Source organism: Rhamphochromis longiceps, linkage group LG7 (assembly GCF_057381845.1).
Source record: "Rhamphochromis longiceps isolate RC_006_pf linkage group LG7, R_longiceps_female_GT1.1, whole genome shotgun sequence".
NCBI classification, from domain to species: Eukaryota; Metazoa; Chordata; class Actinopteri; order Cichliformes; family Cichlidae; genus Rhamphochromis; species Rhamphochromis longiceps.
This window is the reverse complement of record NC_140563.1, coordinates 38,244,935-38,255,535: the sequence shown is the minus strand read 5'-3', so window position 1 is coordinate 38,255,535 and position 10,601 is coordinate 38,244,935. Positions and strand designations below refer to the sequence as shown.

Sequence of the window (10,601 nt, the reverse complement as noted above, 5' to 3'; positions counted from 1 at the left end):
GAAATACGTGACAATGTTTATGTAAAGCGAAACGTGCAGCGTAATTTGGATGGTCTTTGGCTGCTGGTTCAGTCAATATTGTGTGGAGAGAGAGAAAACCTGCAGCTTCAGAATCTAGCGCAAAAAAGACGAAAACACAAAGCACCTGCCGACGCTTCAAAAGCTGTCGGCTTTCAGCCCTGACGGCGTTTCCGTGTCCGTGCCGTCAGGTGAGAAAGGCGACATCTCACTGATTCGGATGCGTTGGGTCCGCGTTTTGTGTTTACGTCTTTGTGCAGAATCTGTGTTCCTGCTCTCATTTACTGTTTTATACGGTGGCCCTGAGAGGCCAAATCGACTGCAACTTCAGAAAACACCAGCAATAAGAAAAACGCTGCAAACGACACAAAACACAACGGAAATAAGGAAAACGACAATGGAAATAGGAAAAAATACAACGGATATAGCAAAAAAGAACAACAAATAGGAAAAAACACAACGGAAGTGTTTCTGGGGAGACAAAAACCCGATGGACCAGTTTCAGGAACCCAAAACATGGTATAATACTGATGATGGCTTTTAGGCTAATAGTTAGGGCTAACACACTTACCCCTCACAAAACCGATAGATCCTCCACTTCTTTTAAGTGTCTCCCAGAGCTCCGGGGGATGACGTTCGGAAGCAATAGACTACTTGCACTAGGGCATGTGACGTATTTCCGTTTCCAAATAGTACCGCTTGTGCGTTTCCGGTACGTTTGCTTATCTATCGGTAGCTATGCTAATGTCGCTTCAGAATGAGTATAAAAAGGAAAGTATTTAAAACAGAACATTTTCAAAAACAGGAGAAGAAATACTCCGAGCATTGCTGTGTCCCACTTTGTTCAGCTTCAGCCAAATTTAATGGCATACTAAGTTTTCATGCCTTTCCGACCCATTCCGACTTGAGAAGACAATGGCCGGTAAACATACGCCGGGATCATTTCACGATCACCTCTCACACCAGGGTCTGCTGCAGACACTTTGCCAGTGATCAACTCATAGAGCCAACAACCCTCGATGGTCGAAGGAGGCTTATTAAAGGTGCTGTACCAACACTTTTTGAGTGGAATGGCTATAAAGTTGAACCACCGCGGCGTAGTGTTTGGGAGAGAACGGAGCGACGCCCTGAACTAGTTCCTCCTGACGATCAAGAAGAGCAAAGTCTTACAAGAGATCATGACTACTGCTCAGTCCCTGAGCCGTCTGCATTGGACATATCTGCATCGGCTGCAGAAGACCTGTCCGAAGACGTGGAGACTCTGAGGAAGGAAATACAGGAGTTACGTGTCCAGCGAGAATTTGGGTTACAGCGTTTTGCTGGCTCCGACACTGACATCCGATTCTATACCAGGTACACCTAAGTTCTATTCAAGCTAACTGTTTAAAATATACCAAGGTCACCATCAGTTAAATTTCGAAAGTTTTTCCAGTCTTAATGAAAACAAAATAGATATTTACTTTTCATCTCTAATCTGTATGCTGGTTCGGTTAGTGACAAGGAACTATTCAAACAATCAGGCATTGCTGAGAAGTTGACTGAAGACATGGCAGTGATGGTAGATAAGGGCTTCCTAATCACTGATTGTTGTAAATGCAAAGTGTACTGCCCACCTTTTCTATCTAAGCAGAAGCAGATGCCAGCATACCAGGTTAAGGAGACGCAGGCCATAGCCAGACTCAGGGTACATGTGGAGCGAGTCATTAGGAGGATCAAACAGAACAAACTTTTTGATAGCATCATTACCATGTCACATGTTTATAATATCAACCAACTGTTTGCAGTGGCATGTATGCTGTCAAATTACCAGAACACAGCATTAGTTAAAAAATGGGTTAAGTGAGACAAGATGGATTTTTCCCAAGACACCAGTGCCAGTAACTTATGGAAAATGACCTGCAGCTGAGGCCACTACAGTTGCATTTCTTCCTTCTCAGCTGACAATACTTGATTACAGAACTGGTACTTGAGTGCTGATAGTTGAGTTTCAGTTATTGATAATTCAAATTCATTGCAAATGTTTAATGTTAATAATACTGTTTAATTATATTACTATATTACTATTCAGATTCAACAAAACTGTTTATCAAAATTATAAAGTAAATCACTAAATCGTTTTAAAATCATAAGTGACATTGAGCTTTTGGAACATCAAAAATACCATTTGTCATTTTCTACAGTTCAGTTGTGTTATTGTCTAAATGTATATCAGTATGCTAGGCATGGAGTTTTAAATACTTACCATGTAAATAAGTTCTGCACAAATTCAACGTTTTAATGTGTGTTTTTAAAAATTAAATTGATGCCATTGCTTAAATAACAGTTTATTGATGTCACATAAAGGTAACATGTAACAACAAAAGAATTCATGAAATATATTGAAAATAAAACATCAGTTATTTTGTTCCAGCCAGCCTGAAGGATCTGTTTTTCTTTTTGCTGTTTTCACTGTTCATTTTTTCAAACACAGGTATCTTGGCATATATATGTAAAAAAAGAAATAGTCTGCCTTTTCTCTGATTGCATTGTGCACATCTGTATCCATGTATATTCTTTGCACTAGGTAGTCCTCTTGTGCCCACACAACAAAGTCACACCACTGCATCCCACTGATGAGCAGTTGTCCTTGCACTTGCCAGTAATATGCGTGGCTCTTTTTTAGTTTAGGGGTACCACATTCCATCTGCACATATTTGCAGTCAATAAAGTTTTGTACATTGGGACATTTGAATTCGACGAAGACAAACTGGGGGTATTCATTGGGGTCAAAAACAACACCATCAGGAGATGCAGCAAGCAATGGGGTGAATGACCAGACCACAGGGTGAGTAGTTAACATTCATTAGCCTACTATACTCTGCTGCTATTGCAGGCTCCATCTCAGTTCCTCTCCTCATGTCTGCTGTCTGCCTTGTTCCCTTCAATATACGCTCTGCTAGTGACTCGGCCGAGCTCTGGCCTCTGACGTGACACACCTCCCGAAACCTAGAGGCAGTCACTCTGGGCCTGCGGAGCTGATGCCACTCAGACGAAGAGCTTTGCTCACGTGTAGCTTCCTCTATTTTGTGAGCCATTTCCAGAGTTACAGACAAGCTTTTCAGATGCAGAAGCTCTTCTTCTGAGCACACAAACACACAATCTGATGGCAAGATGTCATACCCCTCCAGAGGCAAGTGCGGTGTTGGTGGTGCATCGCGGTGTAGTGTGATGTACCAGGTTGTCAAAACCGGCTGCTGATATGACAGAACACTGCCCTCCTGCACCAGCCCAAAGGCACTTTCCACAAGGGGCTTGTCAGGTCTCATGTTCATTGTGGTCACAAGTGGCCTGTCCTCAATATTAAATTTTGCATATGCCTCCGTTATTCTGAACAAGCAGGGATCTGGTAACGGACCCACCATGCCTCTGTAGAAGCCACTCCTAAAGAAAACATCAATGACAATAATGTAAGGAAGAAGGTTGTTATACTGAACAACAACTAAACTAAAAACTAAAAGGTGTAAAACAGTGGTGCATAAGTTAGAGACTGGGATGTATATGTACATGACTGAGTTGGCCGTCTTCAGAAAGTGTAATGTTGTATGTAAATTAATACCTATTCTGACACATGTATGTATGAAAAAAATAGCAACATACATTTGTAACACGTGAAACCAAATTTTACAAATCTAATTACCGTACTCCAGTCTGGGCCATCCTATTTGGTACCGGCTTAGTGAAGATCATGGAGTTGATGGGTCCTGGCTTCACACCCTAACAGAAGACACATTTACTATGGATGGTGTTGCTGTTCATATGTAAACATGGACTAATTCAAAAACTTTAACCTCATTTAAATTACCACTGTCCGTGGCTTGTGCCATTGCTGTTCAGATTCCGTGCAGCTATGCACAGGGGGGACAACCGGCACTCTGAGTTGTGAGTAGTGTGCTGTTTGGAAGAGCAGTGCCACTGTGTGATTGCACATAACAGCGCCTGCCACACAAGAGCACTGGCTATGTGTCAGTATCACCGGCGATGAATCCAGAAGCTTAATCTAAGAAGAAAGAACGAAAATTAAAAATGTAACATCTTCATGGAAGAGCCGAACAGGAACATAGTTCAGTGTTTCCTTCTCTCCCTATTAAAACAACTTAACCATGCTTGATAACTGTAATAACTTAGATTGTGTATATTTGCAGTATTAACTTGTTGTCAAATGTTTCTGATCACCCAAACACACGTTGATTTAACTATCTGACTAGTCAAATTAGGAGTGATAAAGCAGGGAGACAAGGAAAACATTCAAGTTGATGGGCCTTTAGGAATGAACTTAACTAATGCTTAAATGAACTGAACCCCACTGAACGGGGATTAACAACTTTACACAGCTTCCTGCCTACACTTAGTCTGTGTGGTGCCTCACTCTTCCTCATTGACCTGTAGCACAGGGCTCTCACACCGACCTCCCCTGACAACCTGTCTTTATTGGACACTGAATAAAGATACAAGTACCATTAGCATTATTTCTGTATTACTCATTTCAGCATGTCTTAAACATATATATTTTACACTTAGCAAGAGTAGCATTAGGTAGTTAACTACCTCCATAGTTAGCCAACTACCTAACGCCATTATAACAGTGTCTAACTACAAAAGTGACATTAGTTAAGAAAACCTCAACTATAGTTTAGGACGACATAAAACACCGTTTAAGAAAACATGTAATGTAGAGAACTGACATCAAATGAAGGACATAGCGGAGTAACGTAGTGTTTGCATTTGACGTTAGCTAGCGTTTCTTTGTCGGTTAATTTACGTTTTCTTACCTTCGTAGTTGTGTATATATGATGCAGCATATAACTTAAATCCTTTATCTAATTTGCTGGCGGGGGTAGTCGTCACTCTGCAAATCCGATGAACATCGGTGATGTTCAATTTTGGGAGCTCTTGTAGGCAGCGAGTGTAGAACGTCGCCATGGTTTAACCGCACCGGAAGCACTGGGGCAGGACTACATAGAACGCGGAAGTGTTAGTGCAAGTAGTCCATCGGCTGACTGCCACGGTGAAGGAGGCTAACCATGGTCAATAACTGTTGCGCTCCATGTTGTACAAATAGATGAAGAAAAAAGAAAGGTCCGTCGTTTTAGCGCATTCCCAAAGATGCGGAAAGGCGAGCTAAATTGATTAGCGCTATTAAAAGAGCCAGGAGTAAGCAAAACAAGACTGAAAGATGGGACTCCGCTTGTGCAGCAATCATTTCATATCGGGTAAGTTACCAAATACAAGCTTTCTAACATAAGAATTTTCATTTTTTACTAGACTATCATTGTGGTTTCTGATGAGTGCAAAACCACATAGTTGCATGCATCGTGGCCTTTCTGTCGTGCTTTCTAAGTTAGCAAGCTCTAAAGTAGAAATACTGAAATGTTTATGTTTATTTTTTAAGCAGAAAGAGCGATAATCCATTGAGTCCGGACTTTATTCCAGCTTTTTTCAACTACGTTCTATCTCCAGAGAAGAGGAGAAGAAAAATAAGACTGGATGTGTTCAACAGAAGACAGAAAGCAAAGCTACAATGGATAGAGCAAACAGAGATTGACAGACCACATGACTTTCGCGCATTGCATTGTGGGCATGAGTGGCAGCAAAATCAAAACACTGCATCAAGCGCTAGCATTTCCAGCACCGGTAATCATTAATTCTGCAGTTTTAATCCCTACTTGCATTTTATTTGCCCCAAAAACAGTTTTGTACAAAATGACGGAGAACACGGCAGGTCTGTACAAAGACAGACTAGACAAAAAGAAAAAAAAAAAAGTACGAGGAAAAAAATCAAAGGAGTGAAACGGTTAGACCTATACTAGCATACAGAGTGGACTAAGGACGTTAGCGTGCTGAACAACTTTCATCACGGACATATTTATTATTATTATATGGTCCTAAGTGTGAGTGCATACACTCACAAGATGTTTATTAACTTCAGCTCCCTGCAACAAGCCCAGGTCCAGTTTACTTTGGTGATTTGGACTATTCCATTTCACAGCTGTTGTTAAATTTTTTTTCTTTATCTCCTGTACAGGCCAACGCAATCTATTTGTCATTTCAGGTTGTAGTATTACACAATATTTTCAGCTGTAATAGAAATAAGTGTTTCGTAATTCATTCAATTTATTGTCTTTATTTATAACTGGCATTACTGTTTCATTCTATTATAGAATCTCACAAGAAAGAGGCAAAATTGTATTTCATTATGCTTTATTAGCTGCTTTGGTGAATCTGTGGTGCCCTTCCAGTGATGTAAATGAAAATGATGTGACTGATGTGCTCAACCAACAAATACACATTATAGCTCTCACTTTGTTTCCTTATTGTGACTTGACTTTTGAAGGGAAAGCTTTCTTACTTACAGATATCAGAATAAGAGAATAGCAGACGTCACCTGGGCTCACTATTTTTTGTTCTTCACATCCATCTAAATGATTTCTACTAACCACGTTTCATATTCTTGATTAACAGATACAGATCAGAACCAAAATCAGAAAAAAGTTTTATTGCCTGTGTCAGTGAACAAAAATCTACAAACTAGCCACTTGCTTCAGTGGTAAGGTGCAATATAAAACGCTGAATTATATAAATAACAAAAATAGCATTAATTTAGAATTTTAATTTAGGGTTTGATGATCTTCCCCTCTTGTGTGCGACATTGGGAGAGGTTGTGATACAGTTGGTCTTGCTCAGCAGCAGTCAGAGGTAGGAGAGGTGGGAAAGCTCAGAGGCCAGGATGATCTTTTGCAGATTTCTCTTTTTTATTTTGTTTAGAGTTGTTAAAAATTATGTAATTGCATTGCTGATACTCCACTTTCTTTAAAGACTCCTCACTTAGGATGACCCACTTGCACTTCTTAGATGTAACAGCTATCTCTTCTTTTTTTTCCACTGGTATGCTGCCATGTGCTGAACAACACAGCTGACACATGTGAGCAGCTCTCACCAAGGCCAGCTGTGCAGTTACAGTGTGCTCCCAAGACAACCCCGTCTTTTCTCACTACTACCCATGGCTTCAACTGTGGGTCATTTAGCCTTTGGGAATGTTGAACCTATAAATACAATTACAAATGTTAAAAATCTTGGTTAAGTACACCAAAAACACAAAATGGCTACTGACAACCAGAGGCGTTTGAGCAAAGCTAATGTAAACAAAGGACAACGCTAACAATGCTAACGTTACACTGCCTGGGATAATATGACATTTACCTTTCCAGTAGGGTTGCCAACCGTCCCTTAAAATACGGAATCGTCCCGTATTTCGAAACAAAAGTACACGTCCCGTATTGAGCTAATAAGGGACGCACTTTGTCCCGTAATATAGTGAGAATCAAAAGTAGTCTATAACTTTTAATGGAATTAACGCTTTGTTTGAAAACATAATTCCCAGCCCCTCTCCTGCTTTGTGACCAATGAGCTGACAGCACACTTACGACAATTCGAGTATGACAATTCAGATTACCGCTCATCTCATTGGTCGAGGAAAGGTCGCTTACGGAGAAAATACCGGAAGACAACAGATGACCACAACAAGAAGCATGGCCAACAGGGAAACAAACGCCGACACTGCGGTGCAAGTCTCGGACGACAGTACACCTAAAGCTGGACATACACTGTGCGATTTTTTCAGTCACGTTATTCAGCTCCTGCTCAAACTGCACGATTGACTCGCAGGGGTTAGAAGTTCGTATGTCACGATGTACTCTCACACTATACCGCCCGATGCTCTGATGCGACCTGAGTGCTCACACTGTGCCTCCATAATATGAAGGTTATAACAGAAAATCTGTCGCTCGCTCTCTCTGTCTTTCACTCACACAGACACACCACCACCACCATCAACTTTGCTAAATTGCTAATGAAAAACACTCATCAGGCAGCTGTGATTGAGCAGCAATGTAAATCCAACTATTTTCACGGTTGTTGTGGTCGTGATAATTTTGTGATGCCACATCGAAAAGGCTCGGATGAGCTTTCCAAAGTTCTACAAGTTGTGCCTCCATCGCTTGTGTCCAGATCACACGCTGCACAGCCGTGCTGCTCCATCTTTTACACCAACGTTTACGTGTTTGCGCGCGAGCAGTGTGAGCGGCTGTGGTGAGAACCTCACGAGCGATTGATGATCGGGAGCTGGTCGTGAGGTGTTAATCACTTCTCGTTACCCCACGTATACTACACGATGCACGATGAAGGCCAAAATCGGTCCGATCACTCAAAAATCGGCTCAAAATGGGCCTAAAACCGCACAGTGTGAGCCCAGCATTAGAGCAGCAATGTTTGTTCCCCTCAGACAAAGGGAAGAATGGGAAAAGGAAAACACCTGGCTGGAAAAAGTTAATATGGGCATGTGCAATGAATATCAGCGCTATGTGGCCAGAAGTGTGATAATATAATTTATTTTGTGTAATAAACAACTGCAAGGATAGATGATTACAACAAATAGATGACTAATACATAAAAGTAATACATATGTAACAGAGTTAATAATACATATGAAAAACATGCACTTACCTGTTCTTAATTATCATTTTAAGTGTGAATTTTATCATTTTTTTTAAAATTGTATTTTATTTTGAAAACCCAGAAACCGGATCTCACCCTAACGTTTAGAAGCTGCTAAGGCTTCCGCTCCTCACAGCGCGCGCTTGCACTGTGAGGGTAAGTCCGGTAATGAAAGGCTCTGGCATTTTTATGGTTTCTGGTGTGAATGTTGTTACATAAGTTATATATGTCGATGTATATAGGTTCATATTGATATTAGAAAGTTTCTGTGTAACTGAAACAAAGGCGGGTTGCTGTTAAATAGTGTTTCTGCCGTATTTATGCTTTTTGGCAGTTAGTCTTTGTCAGCCCCCTAGTGGTTGCTGTGCATAGCAGGAAATGTGTTTGGATTTACCGTTTTTCTGTGCTTTTTGTGATGTTGCTTTACATTGTAGGAGCTACAATTGCCGGTACCACCAGAAGACACCTGTTGAATGTGTTTTATGTCTTCTGCAGGTATGTGAGCTTGTTAACAGCCATTTTGTCTGTAAAGCACAAGCAAGTGAAGATGTAATGCGCTATTGTTAATTTGTCCACTAGAGGGAAATGTTTAGTCGGTGGTATTTATGTTTATCCTGTTATTTTGTTTTATACGATTGTGGAATGTATTTTATTAGTCATAAGATTTCTTTTGTATACAAGCTCAGTATGACAGACTGTAAAATGGGAGAAATTATTATTTTCCACCTTTTCTTTATTAAAAAGTTAATTGTAAGTCTGTTAACACAGCGCGCGCTTGCACTGTGAGGGAGCTACAATTGCCGGTACCACCAGAAGACACCTGTTGAATGTGTTTTATGTCTTCTGCAGTAAACTGTGAAAAGCCAACCCTTCTGAGCGTCTGTGATTCTTGAAGAGCTGGAAGTGTTACACATAGATGAATAATGATGATGAGTTAAGATGCGTAATCATGGGAACAAGCGGGTTTACAAACAGGAGCAGCTGATTAGCATTAGAAAAGCTGAAATAATATTTCAACTGAAGCCGATTGTACTAAATGCACTAAATGTGCACTGTTACAAGAATGTTTTTCTTTCTATTGTTTTCTATTATTTTAAGTTAAGCAGGACAGAGTTCTTTTAAAGAAAGATTTACTTATATTCTCAAAAGTTAAGCATGACAGGCTTCTGTTTAAGAAGGAGACCTGTTTTATTGTGTTAATGTTGTCATTTTGAGCTAAAAATAAATGGCTAAATGATCATTTGTTTCACATGTGTTCATATCACAAAGAATACACATCTACTTAAATCAAATTCAAGTCAAAGGGTTAAAAAAATAATTTCACACACAAAAAAAGAGCTAGAAAATTCACCACACTGGGAAGGGTGAAGACAACTGGGTCGCCCGGCCCTGGCCACGAGGTGTCCCTTATTTATTTTTCAGGGAGTTGGCAACCCTAAGTGTGAGAGTACATCGTGACATACGAACTTCTAACCCCTGCGAGTCAATCGTGCAGTTTGAGCAGGAGCTGAATAACGTGACTGAAAAAATCGCACAGTGTTTGCCCAGCTTTAGGTGTACTGTCGTCCGAGACTTGCACCGCCGTGTCGGCGTTTGTTTCCCTGTTGGCCATGCTTCTTGTTGTGGTCATCTGTTGTCTTCCGGTATTTTCTCCGTAAGCGACCTTTCCTCGACCAATGAGATGAGCGGTAATCTGAATTGTCATACTCGAATTGTCATAAGTGTGCTGTCAGCTCATTGGTCACAAAGCAGGAGAGGGGCTGGGAATTATGTTTTCAAACAAAGCGTTAATTCCATTAAAAGTTATAGACTACTTTTGATTCTCACTATATTACGGGACAAAGTGCGTCCCTTATTAGCTCAATACGGGACGTGTACTTTTGTTTCGAAATACGGGACGATTCCGTATTTTAAGGGACGGTTAACCCTACTCACACTATACCGCCCGATGCTCTGATGCGACCTGAGTGCTCACACTACTTTCCAGTGATGATGAAGAATTTTTTTTGCTTGAAGATTCCACAGCCGAATGTTTGTCACAAAGCCAGATTGGG

General features: G+C 40.7%; 1 protein-coding gene across 3 annotated transcripts; it reads right to left on the bottom strand.

The window, feature by feature from the left end:
• Nucleotides 1-1,663: 1,663 nt before the first annotated feature.
• Nucleotides 1,664-5,589, bottom strand: LOC146665806 (uncharacterized). Of its 3 annotated transcripts, XM_085413566.1 has the most exons (5): nt 4,827-5,589; nt 4,401-4,492; nt 3,860-4,054; nt 3,695-3,771; nt 1,664-3,438 (listed from the first exon to the last, which is right to left on the bottom strand). In XM_085413566.1, the coding sequence occupies exons 1-5, from the start codon at nt 4,975-4,977 to the stop codon at nt 2,799-2,801; spliced, it is 1,155 nt and encodes a 384-aa protein (XP_085269692.1). In that variant the 5' UTR covers nt 4,978-5,589; the 3' UTR covers nt 1,664-2,798. The 3 variants fall into 3 exon arrangements, with proteins under 3 accessions (XP_085269692.1, XP_085269690.1, XP_085269691.1); XM_085413564.1 differs by lacking the exon at nt 4,401-4,492 and having other exon boundaries at nt 3,860-3,948; nt 4,827-5,570; XM_085413565.1 differs by lacking the exon at nt 4,401-4,492 and having other exon boundaries at nt 4,827-5,554.
• Nucleotides 5,590-10,601: the final 5,012 nt, after the last annotated feature.

What these genes read in the sequence shown, in the direction of transcription:
- LOC146665806 (XM_085413566.1), bottom strand. Translation starts at nt 4,977, where the DNA reads ATGGCGACGTTCTACACTCGCTGCCTACAAGAGCTCCCAAAATTGAAC. An exon ending in ATATATACACAACTACGAAG is followed by an intron (nt 4,493 to 4,826) that starts GTAAGAAAACGT and finishes ATCTTTATTCAG; the next exon opens with TGTCCAATAAAGACAGGTTG. An exon ending in AGGCACCACACAGACTAAGT is followed by an intron (nt 4,055 to 4,400) that starts GTAGGCAGGAAG and finishes CTTTCTTCTTAG; the next exon opens with ATTAAGCTTCTGGATTCATC.